General features: G+C 37.7%; 1 protein-coding gene across 2 annotated transcripts in view; it reads right to left on the bottom strand.

The window, feature by feature from the left end:
• The window catches only part of LOC129243144 (semaphorin-5B), a 55,676-nt gene extending 35,938 nt beyond the window's left edge, over positions 1-19,738 (bottom strand). For both annotated transcript variants that reach the window (XM_054880301.1, XM_054880302.1), the window contains exons 1-3: positions 19,655-19,738; positions 18,079-18,236; positions 17,367-17,466 (exon numbers count right to left, since the gene is read on the bottom strand). In XM_054880301.1, coding sequence (XP_054736276.1) covers positions 17,367-17,466; positions 18,079-18,235 — 257 coding nt within the window. In that variant the 5' untranslated portion in view covers position 18,236; positions 19,655-19,738. The remainder of the gene's footprint in view (positions 1-17,366; positions 17,467-18,078; positions 18,237-19,654) is intronic.
• Between the last annotated feature and the right edge of the window lie 1,063 nt (positions 19,739-20,801).

Here is a 20,801-nt window from a genome sequence, read left to right as displayed (position 1 = left end):
AAGATCACCGTACCGACGAAGATCCCTTTGTCATCCCCAAACCCCTTACATCCCGTTATTTCCTCTCCTAGCCCACCCCCTAAACCCAGGGTGTTATGCGACACCGTGCCCATTGGATGGTTTGCAGCCAGGGGTTCACCAGACCGGCTGTATTTCAACGGCGCCTTCCTAACACCGGGCCGCCTTAGGAAGTAACTGTGGCCATGCCACGGTATGGGGCGCTGCCGTGGTGGTCCGTTTTGAATTCCCCATTATATAAATAGACCACTGCGCTCGCCTCGTCGAGCAGGTGGTCGTACGAAAAAGATGAATACAGACAAAAATCTAAGCAACAAAACTTCCATTGTAACGGGAGCGGGCTACAGTGGTCGTAATTCCACTGCCAAACACACACTGAACGCTCTTCAACGCGGAGGTGCCGTTGTCAACGAAGACTTGGACCACGAAAGCGTCGGGAGCACCAACACAGCTGAGGAAGAGGCTCTTCTGCGTTCTCCGGCTAGGTCCAATGGTGCTGCTTCGGATAGCAAGAACAGACCAAGGATCAAGCCTGATAAAGAGAAGCTGAAGGCCAAAGCCCGATACAAGGCCGAGGTCAAAGTTTGTGACCGATTTGGCAGCAAGTCCAACCTGACGAAGCAAGAGGAGGAACGGCTTGGCTTGGGCCAGAGAGGAGATCAAAAATGGCCGGGCCTTCTACGCAGCAAAGCCAATGTTCGAAGCCTCGAACCCGAAATATGCGAAAATCGAAGAAGAGCTAGCCATCAAGAGGCAGCGTTCTGCGGATAGTGAGGCCTCAGGGCCATCAAAAAAGCAGAAGCACAGGCACGAGACGGCTAAACCTAAAAACGGAGACGAAAGACCTACGATGTCGAAAGCAGTGGTAGCGGCCAGTGAAATTGTCAAGAGACACCTCATAGTGGCACTCACTGACCGTAGCGACCAGCTGGGGCGAATGTCGCAGGAACGGCGGAAGGTAGTGGAAATGAAGCTACTGGAAACCTTGTTTACTAAAATGGACGCGGAGCCGAACGCACCCATGCCAGCATTCGACGGAGCAGGGTGGTTCAGCGGCGTCAAAATCATAAAGTGCAAGGATGACCCCACGCTCACATGGCTAAAGGAAGCGGTAAAAACGCTTCACGGCCTGTGGGAGGGGGCATCACAGGAAATCGTTGATCGCAGCTGCATTCCCTCAATACCGAAGGCAAAGGTTTTCATTCCGCGAGTGGTAAAACCGGAATATGCGCTGCGACTACTACAACGTCAAAACACGGACGTGCCGACAGACGATTGGAAAGTGTTGAGCGTGGCAAAACCAGCAACTGCTGATGGTGGCCAGGATTACATTATCCAAATCAACAAGCCGGCAGAGGACCTGCTTTACGCGCGATTCGGGAGGATGGCTTGGGGAGTTGGTAGCGTGCACCTTCGCCTCAAAAAGCGCAACCCGGCAGACGACAACCACAACACGCTCGCTGCGGGGGAGGTGGAAAAGGATCTCGGCATAGAAGAGATCCTGGAAGCCTCCCTCAATATACAGGAAGTGGAGAAAGGGGACTTGGAGGTAGTATCCAACCCCGAGAAGGTACTGAGGCCAGATGCTGAAAGTCCTTCAGATAAACTTCCACAAAAGTAAGAACGCCTCAGCCGAGCGCCTGCTCAACATAGAGGGAGTCGGCTACGATGTGGCTCTAGTCCAGGAACCATGGATAGCATCGGGCAACATAGTCTCCGGTCTAAAGTCACAAAACTACAACACATACATCCCGATTGTAAAAAATAAGGTAAGAACAGCGATAATGGTCAAAAAAAGTATATGTTCTTATATTGATAATAATCTCTCTTCAGACGATCTTCAGGAATAGGAAGTGTTGAGTAGGCCCTCATTCTCTGATCACAGATACATAAGCTTTCAGGTTATATTCCGCTCAAAAAACAAGCTTACAACCTTTAGAAATCTTAAGAATACGAACTGGGACTTGTATAGGGATATACTATCAAAAACACCAATAATACCCCGGAATTACAAGTCAAACATCGCGCTTGAGAAAGGGGTTGAATTGTTCACAACTACTCTTGTCAAAGCCTTTAAAAGATCCTGCCCTCCAACACGTAATAGACGCAAGGTGAAGCCTCCTTGGTGGAACAGGGAATTAGGAGCACAAAGGCGTAGAGTACATGAATTCTATAGGTTAGCCAAAGTGGCTGACGATGAGTTCTGTTGGAAAGAGTATAAGGATCTGCTAAAAGTATACAAGAAAGAGATACGTAAAGCCAAGAGAGAATCTTGGAAAGACTTCTGTAGCAGTATGGAAGACACTAACGATGTGGCTAGACTTAGGAAACTGTTATCCAAGAACAATACGAAAAACTAACGGGGAGTGGGCTGACAGCTGTGAGGACTCTCTAGAAGACCTAGTCAGTACACACTTTCCAGGGTGTGCGGATACTGCAGATCTCGAACCTAGAGGAGATATTGTGCACGAAATCCCGACGAACATAATTACAAACAACAAAATAGAATGGGCCATACAAAGTTTCGACCCATATAAATCGCTAGGACTGGATGGAATCTTCCCAGCCATGCTCCAAAAGGTTAGCCATCTTGTGGTACCATGGTTAAGAACGATATTCAGGGGATGCCTGAGGTTCAGCTACGTTCCTGTATAGTGGAGAGAAGCGAGGGTTGTGTTTATTCCAAAAGCGGGAAAAAGCAACCCTCTATACTCAAAAGAATACAGGCCCATTAGTTTGACCTCATTTCTCCTGAAAACGTTAGAGAAGATTTTAGATACATACATTAGAGACACAATTGCGCCGGACGAATTATCCAAGGCGCAGCATGCTTACACTAACAAACTAACTGACAAAAGATGCTATTTTAAATAGCATAGAGTCACTTAATGTGCAACCCGCGGTTTATCATGGATAAGGCAGCTATTAGCTAGCAGAAAGATAAAAGCGGAGTGGAACGATGCGAGCGTCACCAAATATGCATGCAGAGGTACTCCGCAAGGTGGGGTACTATCACCGCTATTATGGTTACTTGTAGCAAATGAAATTCTTAAGAAACTTGACGGAGGGCCACCTAAACTAGTGGCATATGCCGATGACATAGATATAGTAGTTACGGGAAAGTACCTGGACACCATCAGTAATGTGATGAACAACACTCTCAAAACGATACACCAATGGGCATCTCGCGCAGGGCTAGGGATAAACGCCGCAAAAACGGACATTTTACTTTTTACCAGGAAGTACAAAGTTCCGGCGTGGAACCTACCGAAGCTAGGCAACAACGAACTACTACTCAAAGACTATGCGAGGTACCTCGGAGTAATACTGGACAGCAAATTGCTGTGGAAGCACAACGTTGAGGCGAGGGTGAAGAAGGCCAGTAATGCATTCTACGCATGTAAAAGAATGCTGGGCGTTACTTGGGGTCTATCACCCTCTCTGATGCATTGGTGCTACACAGCAGTAGTCAGACCGATATTGCTGTATGGAACCTTAGTATGGTGGACTGCGACAAAAAAACTGACATACTTAATGCCGCTAGAAAGGATTCAACGCCTCGCTGCTCTGTGCATAACAGGAGCGATGAAGACCACTCCAACGGCGGCGCTGGAAAGGATACTCAGCATGTCACCTATTGACCTCATGGCGGAAAACCTGGCAGCGAAATCCGCGAGGAGGGTAATGGCTGCGGGGGTATTCACCTGCAGAACCTTCGGTCACAACTCAATAGGAAAGTGGAGCTCAGGTGGCACGGACTACATGACTCCGTACTTTAATTGGGAGAGAAGGTTTCGCACTACAATTGAAGAGGAGGGATGGCACAAAGGCATGAAGCCTGGCCATAGAACTTTTCATATCTATACAGACGGCTCGAAAACTCCAGACGGAGTGGGAGCGGGTATTTACTGCTCAAAACTAGGAATAAGGCAGCCTATCAAGTTGCCAGACCACAGCAGTATTTTCCAAGCGGAAGTTTTTGCTGTGGGGAAGGCCGCGGAGCTAGCCTACTCTAGAACAAGAAGGAACTCAACAATTAATATATACGTGGATAGTCAAGCAGCAATAAGAGCAATAAGCTCATGTTGTATTAAGTCCAAAAATGTTCGACGGAGCAGGGAGGCCATAGAAAGGCTAGCCAGAAACAATAGGCTGCATATCTACTGGGTACCTGGTCACAAAGGCATTATGTGGAACGAAATAGTAGATGAGATAGCAAAAAGTGCTGTGAGACTACCATTTGAACAAGAGAACGACATACCAAAACCGCTAAACACAATATACAACGAAATGGACGACCACATGAAAAGGCAAGTGGAAGCTAGGTGGAATAACTTGACCACATGCAAAACAGCAAAAGTCATGTGTAGAACTAACGACAAAAAACTGACTCCATTCGTACTTACGCTCTCGCGAAAGGAATGCAGAACTATCATAGGTATGCTAACAGGCCACAATCTATTGGCTGCATATGCGTACAAGATAGGGATTGCTAACACGGACAAATGCAGAAAATGCAGAGAGGATGTTGAGGAGACTTTAGAACACCTTCTGTGCGTTTGTCCGGCATTATTAAAAACGCGACTAAAATGCCTGGGAGCCCCACTGTTTGAGGGTCTGGAAGACGTCTCAAAAGCGGAGCTCCCAGCCCTACTTAGATTCGCCAAAAGCGCTGACATCCTACATGATGTCTACTTCAGGTATTCATAGAGGTCGGTCTCCATCTGGTATCGCTAGGGACCAAAAGGTCTATGCGCGGCTTATTGCCAACCAGGCTAACCTAACCTAACCTAACCTAATACCTGTAAAATTGCAGGGGCAAATATGGCCAAGGCTAAATTTACGTCTGCCCAAGAATATTATACAATTGAATAGATTCCAAATTAGGACCTTAGTAGTGTATCATAGGAAATCACGCAAGGAGATTTGGCGGCATGATTTCTATCGTAGCTGCAGAAATCAGGAGGAGTTGGAAACAATTCAACACCTTTTTGCACATGCCCGGCTCTAAGCAGAAGCAGGAACCGATATTTAAGATTAACCTTTTACGCTTTGTCAAAAGCTCAGGATGGTTCAATATGGAAGAGGAAATATAGCCCAGCCTCTACGGTTCACAAGGGACCCATTTCGTGGTGTAAGCGGCATCACTGTTGCTAGGTGCCATGCAGCTACCAAGCCTACTTATCTACCTAGTTTGAAGAAAAAAAAACGATTTTTTTTTAATTTTTGCGTAAATAGTTTTAAACTGTTTCCTGGTCGATCTTTAGCTCCTGGGCAATGCTACGACTGCTGGCATGGCGGTCAACTTCAATTATTTCTGTGAGGTTATCGGCATTTTCTTTAACATCGATTCCCGCATTCACGAGCAGTTCAATTGGCTTAAGAAATGAGTTACGGTTCTTTGGTTTATTGAAAGTTTTTGGGTATTCAAGAAATCCAGTCTCAGTATATCTAACAATGTAATCTATGAAGGTAAAACAAAGAAATAATGATGTTCCTAATTCTCTTTTTATACGAATTGTGTTTACATTAATTTGATTTAACACGAATTAAAAAGAAAAAAAAAATTTTTTTAGACGAAGAAAAGAAATATTTTTTTTTCGTTTACCACGATTTTCAATATTTCATGTATTTTTCTGGAATCTAATAAAGCAAATAGATTGAGATTTTCGACGCATGTACGAAGCGTTTAAATTAGTCTCAGGAAAAGTCTCTGAGACTCGGTACAATGATAGAAACAAGATTGAGTCCATCAGGGGGTGCATGACGTCACATTGGCTGAGTTGTGCAGTGTTGCTAATCAGTTGCTCTTCGCAATAAATTTAGTGCTTGTTTATGTGTCAAAATGCGAAAATTTTTAAGTTTGGTGTTTGTTTCTTATTTCTAATTTAAAGCTACCGAAACTGTAAGTTAAAAAAACTGTATTATTAAACAAAAAGGGTTAAAAACGGTTACTCTGAGAAGATTTTATTGCTAAAATTTGTTGATTCTTATAAAATTTGATATTTTGGAAGTGCAAATTTTATTTTTTGCTCCTTTTAAGTTAATGCAAGAATATTAAATCTTCTTCTCTCAACTTTTCGTAACATTAAAAACCTTTTTACACATTTTAAAAAGCGTTTGAATTTACTGAATGCGAATTAAAACCATAGAGGCGTAATCGCGTCTTCCGGTCCTCAATACTTAGTTGGACATAGGGCTTCAAGAGGTGTATTCATAGTAAAAATCAGCAAAACAATACTAGAAAATACTAAATAAACCATAATAACATTTTTACAAAAATGTTAATGCTAGTTACATAACCTCAAATATAGCAAATAAGTCGTTCTCTTAACAAAAGAGTTTCTCTTAACAAAAAAACTCATAAATTAAATTGTACATAACCATAACGCTTTTATTTAAAAAAAACACACATTTTAAAGACAATTTGTCACGCAAACAAAGTTCTTTAATAAACTCAATAAAAATTTGATGTTTTATTTTCTTTAAATGGGCATTTTGGTGTGTTTTTATATCCAAAGCTAGGCAACACGGCAAATGCGAGAAGAGATTTAACTGCTGAAAGGAGAAGAACACCAACAACAACTGCAATCGCGGGCAATGCGACCACATGTTAAAAAAAGTAAGCCTAAATAAAACTGAGTGAATTATTGAACCAAGTTTTAAAAAATTTATATTTTACAAAATTATAAACATTACTTTTAATTAGAACAGGCTAGAAATATGTCATGAAGAAAGAACTAAAACTCCGAGTCTAAAAAACAAGTTAGGAAAATGGTAATCTGGCTATACTGGTGCTAATATGACGTCATTCATTTTCAAATTCGCTGAGAGCAAAGTAATGATACCACGATAGGTGCCATCTCATTACTCTTTCCATAATGAATTTTTGAATATTGTTTGCACATAACTCTCTTTTTATATGCCTTTTTATATGCCTTTTTTTACATATTTTTTTTTTTTTTTTGGGAACGTATCAATCGTGAAAATAGAGAATTAGGTGTACATACATGAAACAAATTGCTGTCTGCTACTTTTCTACTCGAAAAACTTCAGAATAGTAAACTTACCTACAAGAAAATGGCCTATGTGAATATTTCGCTTGAAATGCAAGAGCGGCAGTTCAGTTCACCAAGCGTAGCAAATGAATTTCAGTTATTTATGACACTTTTCGAAAGCAATAAGCCATTAAAGTGCCGAGCAACTGTCAAAAGCGGGTCACCAAAGAATTTAAGAGATATTAACGAAATTTAAGGAAATACTTACAAAAACCACTCGTATTACAAGAAGTTCAATAAACAAACAAGAAAAGCAAAAAAAAAAAAGAAAAATACCATAACCAATCGATAAACGAAAAAACCAATCATATTAGGGGATAAAATATGAGCCCGACCGCAGCGCATGCACTCACTTTCAATAATTTCACACTGACTTCTGCAGATAGGGACCACAGCGCTGATCGCATGAGTACGTGCCGAATGAGTAGCACTCAATTTTCATATATTTACTTATAAAACATAATATGTTAAAGGTCTTCGTAAAACCCGATAAGCTACACCAAGGGTGCATCATTAGCGGCTGACAAAGGATCGGATTTCCTTATTGCTTCGGTGCAAAGTGCAGCAAACACTTAGAAGCAGAGTAGGTGGTGTGCATAAGTACGTAAAAAGTGCTCACATAAAATATATTATTTGGCACATGCATACAACGTGCATGTGTGTGTGTATGTGTGAGAGCAAGGAAAGTGACACATAGTGGAGTAGTGCAGTGTAATTAATTTTCCACAAAACAATGCGATCCACTATCTACTTACACATGCAAACATATGTGTGTGTATATGTCAGCCGCAGTCGTCGTACAGAGTTGCAATATTTAGCAGTGAACTTGTTTTCAATTACAGAGTTATAGAGTTATTGGTAATTTGATATATTTGCATTGCCTGCATATTCCTTACAAAGCGCTCAAAGGCGGCAAGTAAATGTAAGTTTGTATTTGCTGAAACGAAGTGTCACGAAAGTGGTCACTTAATTCACTTATGCCAGTATTTACAAATTGAAAGTGAAAACGGTTTAATGGGGTTTATTGGGGTGATACGGCCACAAAATTTGATACTTTTAAAGTCGACAAAAAAAAATTGATGGAATTTTATGAGTTCGCACCGCTGCTATATTAAAGGATAATACCGTAAGTCTTCTGGAGGATTAAATTTATGTAAATTTGTAAATGTCAACTCAAGGGGCAATTAAACAAGTTGGTGGAGCTTTGCTTACTAAACATGAATGGCAACTATAATTACTTTGATATAGTATAAGGACAGCCCTTGTCAAAGAATTGATGCGAGTTGCAGAGTGAGACATGAAAACATTATGAGCAATCGTATCCAAGTAAAAACAAGAGTAAGGCAGGGATGCGTGTTATCCCCGCTTCTATTCAACCTAGTGCTGTACCTCATAATGCTGTAAGCTTCAGTAGCTAATAGTGGTATTTCGAGGGGTTTGAACAGCAACCTGGAAGACTTAGACTACGCTGATGAGCTCCGTCTGTTGTCACACAAATTCACACATACACAGTCAAAGATGAGGGCTGTAAGCGATTGCGCAACTAAACCAGATCCGAGGATTAACATTCTCTGAAGAAACGACTGACGAGTATCCATATACGCGGTACTAACATTGAAGAAGTAGACGAATTCTGTTATCTCGGTAGCATCATTAACAGAACTGACGGGTCATCAGCTGACATACGCAATAGAATAGGAAACGGTCGCGCTGTATATGGCGTGTTAGGCAAAGTTTGGAAATCTTCGTATATATCCAGGCATACGAAATTAATAATCAAATCGAATCAAACGTGAAGTCTGTCGTTCTGTATGGCTGCGAAACACGGAATACGACGATGTGCGATGTACAAGCTCTGTAAGCATTCATCAATAGTTGTCTCCGAAGGACTGTGCGCGTTTTCTGGCCAAACACCATCTCCAACACTGAGTTTAACGAAGCAGGTTCCGGTTTATCTCGATATTCGGCGACGAAAATGGAAAATGATTGGACATACACTTCGTACGCCTCATGGAGATATTGCAAAAACAGCCTTAGACTGGGGCCCACAAGGAAGTCGCAGGCGCGGGAGACCATCCAACACGAGGAGACGATGAGTCGAAACAGAAGCGCTTCAAGCAGCCGTGCATGGCAAATTTCTAGCATTGGATGAAGGCCTATGTTCCTCCTAGGAACCACGGAAATATATGTATATACGCAAAATTAAGCACCCTATCGGAAGATTTCAAATCTTTCCAAATGGCCCGTCAATTGCGGCCGCCTTAGCCGAATGGGTTGTTGCGTGACTCTATTCGGGAGTGCGTAGGTTCGATCTCCGTGCGTGATCATCAAACAGAAGTGTTGAAATAATTTGTATATTTTAGTTACATGGCAACTTTATTTCGTTCTCTTTAGACCTTCTGTCCTTCAGTCTTTTCTCAAGCTTTTGCATGCAAGTAGGCTTTGCATTTCATTCTTGCGTTTTGCTGTTACAAATAAATACTGAATTGTTCTTTCACACGAAATAACGCGTTTTATTCAAAAAAAAAGAATAATAGAAAAATTGTGTTCTAATAAGGTCGACCCCCGGCAGGCAACGGCAAACCTCCGAGTGTATTTCTGCCATTAGAAAGCTCCTGATAAAAAAAAAACCGTTTGCCGTTCGGAGTCGGCTTAAAACTGTAGGCTTCAGTCCGAAAACCTGGTCTTCTTTTCGCTAAACAAAGCTATAGGTTCCTTGTTTCTTTCTAAGCGAAAGAAGCTGAAAATCTATAAAACAATAATTACGCCTTGTGTTACCTATGCTTCTGAACCCTGGGAGAAGCGTAAGACGGCCGAGGAAAAGCTTTACATATTTCAGCGAAAAATTCCACGCCGCATTGTTGGACCGGTACGGTAGATCACGTCAACTGTCGCCTACGTTAAAACGATGAATACCTAGCAGAGCTTGCCGACTTCCAAATCGTAGACAATATCAAGCTTCAGCGACTTAAGTGGGCTGGACAAGTTCAGAGGATGAGATGAAAAATAGTAAAAAAGATCTACAATCTTATAAAAGGGGTCGTCCAAGGAAAACATAGATTAATACAGTTAATGATGACGCCAAGATTTTTGGAGCCAACAAGTGGAGGAAGGTCTGCAAGGATCAATATTCTTGGTTGAAGTTCAACAAGGACTGTCACGCCAATAATGATGATGATGGCAAAGGATTTTTATTTATGAAAGTGTGGTGCTTACAATCTTGTCAGGGTTTTCTTCTCAAATTGGTGGCATCCACACTCCAAGCACCTCCATTTTCCTTGCAAAGTAGAAGATAATACTTGGTATTGTTTTGTTTTTCATTGGGGAAGGATTGTGAAAGTTGTGAACTGCTTTGGCCGCATGCAGAAGCAACGTCCTGGCTACTCCCAAGTAAATGGCAATCAGATACTTTCCCCACTTGCGTGGAACACACGGAACCCTTCTCCGGTTATGATGCGGTACCAGCTGGTGGTAGCAGAGGAAGAGGAAGGCCTCTTCTACGTTGGAGAATCAGGTGGATAAAGACACTTGGTGTGTCCAACAGGCACGAGAAAGAAATTATTGGCGCGCTTTGTTAAACTCGGCGGTTAGCGCCGATATGCCACACAAAAACCTTTTACGTGATTAGGTACTTGGATTTACCCGAATCTAATAACTAATAAATACGACCAGTTATCTATGAATCAAATTTATTGCTCCACAAAAACGGTGCTTGTCATAAAAATATAAATACAAAATTCTATAATCACAAAATTTTCCAATACTACAGAATATGTGCACATACAAATTTATGGGTTCAGGCTACCGAAAAGGCCATAACGGCACAGAAATGTTAGTGGCGGCAAATAAAAGTAATCCTTCGATAAATTTAAACAATAATTCTTATGTACATATGTATGTATGTGTTTATGCTACAATTATACTTTTACTGACGCATTAACAATTTTACTACAACAAATCAAGTTAAGATAAAAATGTGCCAACTGCCAAGTGGCAATCAACTTTTTTCTAGACCGATGGCGGAGTACAAACTAGAGATACCCCCAAACGTACTTGACAAATTGAGCACAGTATAGTGGAGCAGTTAAAGAGTTTAGTCACATATAAGCACATACACATATACATATGCATGTATGTACACATATTTATGGAAGTATTTTAGACACAAGGAAGCTAAAGCAGAAGCGGCAATGTAGCGTAAAAAAGTGTGTACTTGTCGTATTAAGCGCTTATTTACCTCTTTTTTTTCCTCAAAGATAGATGAGTATACTTACATATATACATACATATGTACGCATGCATTCTCTTATCTCATATATGTGCTTCTTTGCACATGTATGTATGTATGTGTGTAAGTCTAAGGCAAGCATTAATTCAAATAATTATTTTTTTTTTTATTGTGATTTTTTACTATCAGTTTCCATATGTTTATATGTATTTTAGTAGCATTACTATTTGTTAGTATATATTCTCGACATAGCAAGTGAAGCAAGCAATTGTGTAAGTTACGATTTTTATTAGATTTCTTGTGTTTCATTTTTTTAATTTTTTTCGTTTTTATTGGTACTTTGCGCTTCTTCATCTATTAGTATTGCTGCCTGTACTTTCAAAACAAAAGAAACACTTGTCTGTCTCGCAAAGATTTTATTTATTTTGTTGGCTGGGTTGATTGCGCCTGGCATTATTTTATTTTGTGTTTCTTTACAGGCCTGCATAATGTAAAATGCAAAGAAAACTCCACAGGTTTGCTTATCATCTCGCTCGAGAAGTAAATACATACATATTAAAAACGTATATGCTTACATATTGTAGTTGTTGTTACTATCTAGACAGCTTAATAAATTAAAGTAATGAATCTGTCGCAACTACCGCTGAGTCCATTGTACCTATACACTCATGTGTATGTGTGAATGCCCGAATTTAAGTGCTCTGACTTGGTAATTATTGATATTTAATATTGCCAAACTTTTAGTTTGCGTAATAAATTTTGTTTTTTTTTTTTTGTGTTCAGTATACGATTTCTTCAATGCGTGTTTCATAAGAACTGTTCCCAAATAATTCAAAGATTTATATAAACTTTGTGTGTGTTCGAAAATTCAACCGATACCAATTCCCATTGTAATTTGTTGTTTTTATTAAATTTCAGTTTTATCTTCCCTTTTTCTAGCTTTTTGACTGTGTCTGCACTGCTCTCTATCTTTATCATTTTTTTGTCTTTATCTGTATTTTTCCTATATTCTTATCTTTATCTTTTCTTCAATCTTTATCTGTATCTGTATTTGTTTTTATTGTTATTTTTATCTTCACCTTAATCTTTGTCTTTACCTGTATATGTATCTTTACCCTTATCTCTATCTCTTTCTTAATCTCTATCTCTATCTTTACTTTTACCTTTATCTCTATCTCTATTTCTATCTCCATCTCTATATCTATCTCTTTCTGCATCTCTATCTCCATCTCTATCCTTACCTCCATCTTCATCTCTATCTTTATCTCCATCTTCATCTTTATCTTTATTTTTATCTACATATTCACCTTTACCTTTGCCTTTATTTAATTACGTTTCTTTGTTTTTATTTTAATTATCTTTGCTTTTGTTCTTTTCTTGTGTAAATTTACTTTTATTTTCATCCTTGTATTACCTTTTAAATCTAATTCTTACACCGCTGCGTAACACGTCTCTCTAATTCGGTATCAATATTAAAGCATACATTTGGGAGCTATATATGCATACGTCTTTTGGCATCTGTATTAGTCCGATTTCTGCATTGCTTTCTTCGCTTTATATTAAAATAAGTTCATTTTCATCTCTTCAGCATGAAAATACCTTCAAAATATAAACAAAATGGTTTCCCCACATAAGAAATTACAGGGGAAGAGTTGTACTCAAACAAGTAGCAGTGGTAGTAACATTCTCATGGAGAGGATGGTTGCCTAACCTAACCTAGAAATATATTCAGTTCAATCGTACGATATATGTAAAGCAAACATGTTTGGCTCTCAATACATATGTAAGATATATGAATGTATGCACCTAAATATTTTGTCCTTATTGAATTTCTTGCAGGCAGTCAGATACAAGTAAAACCGATGCAGTAAACTCGTGTATTATATTATATGAAGTACTACGCGCTATTTTACTCGTTGTGTAAATTTCCCCTATTAAGCCCCTTTTAGTACTAGGTATTCAACAACTTCAAGGTACATACATACAGTTTTATCACGTATAGCCAAGGGCTCGATTTCTTTAATTCCACCGATTCTTTAATTCAATACTCGGTGTACTTTTTCGTTATTAACCAACTCCGCCTTCTTTTAGCTTATGACTTTCAACTGATCTATAAATTTCGCCTCCCGATATACCACATAGATGGCGATAAGCCTTGAGGATCACCATATAAATTATTGTTCCTATAGTTCTTTACTGTAAACGGTTTATTTATTTATTCTTCATATCTGACCGGGTCTTTCTACTTAAGATATGGTTTGTTTGTACGTCGCTTATGCGCTTTGGTTTAATCAACTGGCTCAAGGGGTTTTCAACGTTTTTTCCAGACATACCTGCATATGTATGTGTGTAGATATATGTGATCATATCAGACATATGAAAGTGCATACATTGAAATTCAAATAAAAAAATAATTCGTATTTATTAAACCCCAATTGCGCTGTGGCAACAATTATGCTTCAAGTTGGTACGCACACATACATATATATGCGTTATTTATATCTGTACATATCTGTTTATGTATGTATAAAAGTCAAGTTTTTACTTTGTTAGAAAAATGAAATGAAGTGAAAATTTTAATTTGTTTCAACATATTTTATCAAATTTAATTTGGTGGAAAGATTAACACATGACTTTGTAGATAAGCGTTTGGCTGCTTTTGTTTATGCGTTTATATGTATGCATAAGTATATGTGAAACTTGGTTGAGAAGCCTGAAAATTTATAAAACAAAATAAACTCAAATATACTTTAAGTCAGGCAGCCGCCTTCCCGAATGATTTACGCATGGCTACCATTCGATTGGCTCCCTGAGTTTGAATTTCGTTATGGACAGGCGACATTAAGGGGTAACACCACTGTAGAAATTTCAAAAAATTGATTTTTTTTTATAAGCTTAAAAAATTCTTTGAACCTTTTAAAATACAGAACAAAAAGTTTTATACATTACCAAAGTCTATTTCATAAATATTTGAAGCTTTTAACCAAGCGTTAGTGACTGCTACCTAACGACTTCTCCAAATTTCCAAACTTTAAACGCGTTTTTCTCAAAACACGTTTTCTGAAATTGGCACGCAGCATAACTCAAACAATTTTAAATATTTTTAATCAGGTTTTTCACTACGTCTGTACCTTCTTAAGAGAAGAGCGTAGGGGATTTTCGATAGATTAATTTAAACGATTGTTATAATTATTTAAGTGCCGTTTTTTTAGTCCAAAATAGAGTTTTTTCCTTCAAATGCTTGCTAATTCCACAAAAATAAATATTTTTTAAATCCCCTACGTGTTTCTCTAGCTATTCTTATCTAGAATAAGAAAAAAAATGTTTCTTTGTTCCAGATTAAAATTTGCACCCTCTGTGCTGCGTGCCGCGGAGCTCCTTCAAGAGAAACCACATTACAAAAATGTCTCCAATGCCGCCATTTTGTAAAATTTTTCGATCAAACTTTGTAGTTTTGGATTTTAGTATATAAGTAATAACTTCCCAAATCAGAGTGATTGTTTCCCCTTTCCTTCTATACAAAAAAATTCTTTAAAAATCGTGTTTATTTTACGCGTGTACAGTGGTGCTACCCCTTAAATGATATAAAAAACAAAAATTCTAAAATATTACGCCCGTCGTCAGGCAATGACAGGCCTTAAAGTGCATTTCTGCCTTTAAAACATTCACGTTTCCATTAAGAACCATAGAACAACATCAAAATGCACATTACAAATTATAGCAGCAGTTTGGCTAACCGACATCAAAATCAAAGGATTTACGCTTCAATTATTTATATACATATGTATGTCCATATGCATACCAATTATATAATTATAAATGCAAATGCATCGCTCCACGTCAAGTGAGCCACCCCTCTGCCCAGAACAGGTTATGAATAAAAAAATATCTATGGGTAGAAATTTTATCTTGACAGTAAGCATAAAAATATAAGAAATCATAAATAGTTGAGAGATCATCTCTTAGGTCAAACTGTCGTGAACATTTATCAGACATAAGTATGTATGTATGTAGTATCAAAAAATGTTCTTACTTCTAAACTCTGGCATTAGAGATGCATATTGAATTTTGAACTAAAATATATTAATTTGATAAACATCTTTTTAAATTAAGTTCTCGTCTTGATACGGAAAACTGAGAAGTTCACACACACATAACTTGAATCTTAGGGAAATATGAGCGGACTTCTTAACTTTTCCTTATCTATGTGATCATCACCGCCGTGATGAATGTGATTGCCGTGTGAATAACATAAGGACTTTTATTTTAATTTAATTTAGATTATTTTTTTTTATGAATTGGTTCGAGCTCCCATAAAAACCATATAAATTCAAGTTTTAAATTATATGCAAGCTAAAAAAAAATCATTTAATTTCCTTCGAGACTTTGTATATTTTAATGAGAATCAAAAAAAATTCCAAGCATGCAGTTAGGCCAGATGAGTCCTATTTTTGGCTTAATGGCTACGTCAATAAGGAAAATTGCCGTATCTGGGCTGAAGAGTAACCCGAAGCCCATTCAAGAACAGCCATTACCCCCATTGAAAACAGCCTATGGTGCGGCCTATGCGCTGGAGGAATCATCTGCCTAAATTTCTCCAAAGATGAGGCTCGCGCCAATGTAACAGTGAATGGTGAACACTAACGCGCCATGATAAAAGGATTGAATCGAGGTGCAAATCTGGACCGAAGCTTGCTCCTCTGTATTCTTTGACAGTTCCAAAATGGAATCGGGAGTCGGAGCAAAACAGCCGAATACTGCTAGTGTGTTTCAAGCAGAAGTCTTTGCGATCCTGCAGTCATGCAAAATGCTTAAGGAACGCGGAGGGAGGGATATATTAGCATTTTCTCGAATAGTCAAGCCGCGATCAAGGCTCTGACGACGCCATGGTGCAGAACGAAATTAGTAAACTCCTGTAAGGAGGAGATCAAATCTCTTGGGTGTGCAGCTAAAATTTTTCTGATCTGGGTTCCACGACATAGGAACATAGAGCGAAATGAAATTGTTGATGAGCTTGTCAGGAAGGATACTGAATTGGCCTCAGAAACCTCCCACCCTGCAAAAATTATTTCTCAAGAAAGCACAGAAAAGATGGAGTTCCATTTCTTCATGTGCTATTTCGAAAACCCTGTGGCCCCAGTACAATATACGAATGACTTAGAAAATCCTTTGGACTCCTCGCCATTAAATTTCCAATTACAATTCTCGTAGCTGTGTTTACCGGTCACTGGACGATCGGCACATACGCGGAAGCGCTAGGGTTACCATTTAACCCCCATTGCAGAAGCTGTGGGACCTTTCAGAGAAGGAACTGTTGAGCTCTTTATCTGTAAATGTCCAGGTTTGGCAGCTAGACGATTATGGTCACTGGGCCCCCCTTTCTTCGATAGCCAGGGGCAGTGCGTCAATCTAAATCCCATCAATCTTCTCCATTATATCAACAGCTCTGGTTGGCTGTAGATAACTGCCTGTTGGAGGTCTCATAATAGTAACAAAACAGCGTTTCAGTACTACTTGAGGACTGCCAAACTGGCACTTCAACCATTTCACCTACCTACCTAAGACGGTGCTACTGGCCATACAGCTCGTGAAACAATGGATTAGTGCTTTGGAGCGCAATTTATCGCTCGTCTCGGACCAGTAGCCATAAAGATGGTGTGATATCACAGCTTTGGACTTTTATTGTAATTTTGTAAAGCACAAATGCTTTGCGGATAAAGGCATTCGACTGAGGCATTGGAAGCCAACATTACTAAAGTAATTCACAACATACCCATCGACCGACCGAAATCTTCCAGCGAGTCATTCAAAATTGGTGTTTACGGGTGGCCGAAATACGGCGCAGTTGCGGCCAACATTTTAAAGAGAATATCTTTAAAAAATAAATGTCATGAAAGATTCTACACAAAATTATAAAGATTGTCCAATCAATTTGAGTTTTCGTTGTTTTATTTCAATTCAAAATCCGATGCCTCAAAATTGATCACCCATACATATGTACGATATAAAATTTCGTACCTATACACGCATTTGCACTATATTCTTTAATAATAAACACTTACCGTGCACCAACAATGACCTGATTTCGCGCCACATCAAATAACATTTGCGAAAAGTAAGTCGTGTTTGGATCGTTGAAACGTTTCGAGGTCGACATTAAATCTGGTAAAAAATATGCAAAGAAATTACTATTAGTAGCGCATAATTAGTAATAGAAATGTGGAAGTGAAATGTAAATTGCAAATATAAAATCTGCCGGAACTGAAAATCATATAAAATGAAAAGAGTAATTGAAATTTTCACGGACACTTAAAGTTTTACGGCGCATGCTCCAAATCAGGTAGAAGCACCTTAAAAGCTACATTCGAACTTCATTCGTAAATCAAAGGCAAATTACTTGAACATGCGTACATGCACACACACACACACACGGCCACATAACATGCGGATATCGGCGCTGTTGCGGTGTTTTTATCAGTCTTAAATATTTAATTACTCTGTACGTAAAGTTTAAAATGGAAAGAAATAACAAAAAAAAAAAAACTGAAAAGTAAAGACTAAATATAAAAATGCTTTCAAATTAAGTAAATCAATTAAAACTTTAACCGAAAACGAGTGTTGCCGGCTGTCGGCCACGTGGCTCTTCTGTCCGTATTTATGCAATTTTACGCTTTCTTCATTTATTTTGTATATTTTTTTCCTTAACATTCATCAATTAAACTGCTTGCATTCATTTATGAAAATGTTTTATATTATGAAATAAATTTAATTTACCTTGATATGATATGAAGCGAGAGTCGTTGTCCAAGAGTTCGTAATTGGCCGCCTTGTGGCGGTAAGCGTCCGTGCACTGTTGCAGACATAGCATTGATGTCAACAACAGCAACAACACGAAATGTGTAAACATTATATGTAATTTCAGGATAAACATGCTGAAAAGAGAGAGAGAGAGAGGGGGAATAAAATTAAAAATTAATGTTTATAGATCGGGTGGTTTTTTAAGAGCTTAAGAACTTAAAATGATAATACAAAACAGAAATTTTTTCAAAAATAAATGATTAATTCTGCGCCACCTAGTGTTTAAATGCCATTAAATAAGTAATTCGAATGCAACAATACGCCTAGACCTTACGGTATAATATTTCTAATTTCGTGTCTATAGGTCTCTTCTATTTGCCACTTCTCTGCTCGCTTGCCCACTTGCTATCACTTGGCGAAAAGAAGAGACCTAATATATCAGAGCGTGTTCGATAACATTGAAATTTGATAAGTCGATAAACTTTCAAAATCTGACTCATTTTACTGTGCAACTTTATCAGGCTGGTCACTTAGGTAGCCTGGTAATATTTTATTCAATATTTGAGAAATTTAAAAAAATCAAATATTTGGAAAGTATTCAGTAAAACCGAATTGTAACTCGAGTTAGCCTTAGACTAACTAAAAGTAGATTTAATGGCATGCAATGAACTCCAAAGTTGGATGGAAATGCACTTATTATCCACATACGAGTATAACTCGTTCAAATAAAATTATCAAAATCAAGAAAATTTTTGAGCGAATTCAAGCTTATACCTCAATTCACTAAAATGGGTTATGGAATTGCATACCCAGATTTTTTTTAAATATTCGATATAAAAGGTTTGAGATTTTGGTGTACTTTGTTTTGACCTTTTTTTTTGTTTTTGAAATTCGTTCAATGTTTGTTAATTTTTTACAAAGTTTAGAGTTTTGAGTTGCGGGATTTTTTGTTGTATATAGTTTTATAAAAACATAAATATAAAAATAAGAAATGGAAAAAAGTTTCTTCGAATTAAAAAAAAAATTTGTGCAAAAATTTAATAAAAAAACTTAAAAACAAAAGCAATTTTGGGCTTGGTAATTCGTCGCTCTACTATTATTTTGAACACAGAGGTGTACGTACATTGGTATTTAGTAAATTCACAAAAATTTGATATAACCATATAAACCATATAACAAATTTTGGTATTTTAACAAGCTTGAAAATCTAAGCTCAAAAAATTTCAATGCTTAAAATTATTTTCGCCAGATTTTTTGTATAAATTCTTAAACATTTTTTGTATCCATACAAACTATAGTTTTGGTGTTTAAAAAGCTTAAAAATCTAAACTCAAAAAATGTCAATGCTTAAAATTATTTTTGCCTGATTTTTTGTATAAATTGACAAACATTTTGAATGTCCATACAAACTACTATATAATTTGGACGTTTTGAAAAATTAAATAATTTAAACTGAAAAAATTTCAATGCTTTCAATAATTTGCCCCTTATTTTTTTTTTTTTTTTGTTGTTTCTTTTTTTTTCATAACTAAAAGTTAAACAAAAAACTTACTTAAATTTTTGTGGATTTTAGCCTTCAGCACACACTTTTAACAGAATATTTCCACTCAATCTTTCTTCACCAATTCATATATTTTGTATATCTGTATATAACAGTATTATAAACACTTTAGTATAAATTTTTGTTTTAACAATTCAATTGTAAACATCATTAAGACACAAAATGTTCAATTTTATATTTATGTTTCATGTTTCATATTTTCATTCACCTTTTCACTTTATTTATTTCATTGCTCATTTCTTTACTTTTTCAACCACTTTTTTCCATTAACTATCATCTTCCCAAATTCATTTCACTTTGCTTTATTATTGAATTCTTAAAAATCATTTTTCATTTTTAATCACTTTGGTAAACTGAATTTCTCATAAATAACATCCAATAATAGTTAGAAGGAACATCCGATATATCAACCGGATAAATATGAAAGTAAACAAATGAACCTTTAGCGCAAAACACTTTTTCACTCGATTCTCTCAAATTTATCGTTCCGTAACCGAATATGCGCACGCACTCTCTTAACGCCAACAACTGACGAAACGAAACTGAAAACTTCTGAAAATGCAACCACTGACCGGCGATATCGGCTATACGATTCTTTGGTTGTATGCGTGTATGAAAGTATATTATTTTATAGGTGTGTGTACTTGCATATAAATATTGTTTGTGGTTACCCGGCAGGAATTATTATTATCATCGACATTAATATTTTTGTCTAGGTTAATTTTCCATTGACATTGACATTCGACAAATGCGATATGTTTAGAGAAACGTTTTTCTTCGGGTGAAGAATATTTTTTTGGAAAAATGTTTATATCTGAACTAAAAAATGCATGAAGAACATGACGGCGCTTCGTGCCACACAAGCAACGAAACTATTGATTTTTTACGGGAACCGGACCGTGATTTAACACCTTCTGACTTTTTTTTGGGACCACGTGAAAGAGAAAGACTACGCGAACAGCCAAGGGTCGATTCAAGACCTCAAAGATGGAATTCGTGAGGCTATCGCCGACATAGGGCAACATCTTTGCAATTCGGTTATGGAAAATTTCATGAAAAAGATATTGTCCCGTAAGCGTGGTTGTGGTGGTCATTTGCATATGTTATTTTCCACTATTAACGGCATACCTTCCTCTTT

Source organism: Anastrepha obliqua, chromosome 3, assembly GCF_027943255.1.
Source record: "Anastrepha obliqua isolate idAnaObli1 chromosome 3, idAnaObli1_1.0, whole genome shotgun sequence".
NCBI classification, from domain to species: Eukaryota; Metazoa; Arthropoda; class Insecta; order Diptera; family Tephritidae; genus Anastrepha; species Anastrepha obliqua.
The sequence above is the reverse complement of the archived record's forward strand: the minus strand, read 5'-3'. Positions and strand labels throughout refer to the sequence as shown.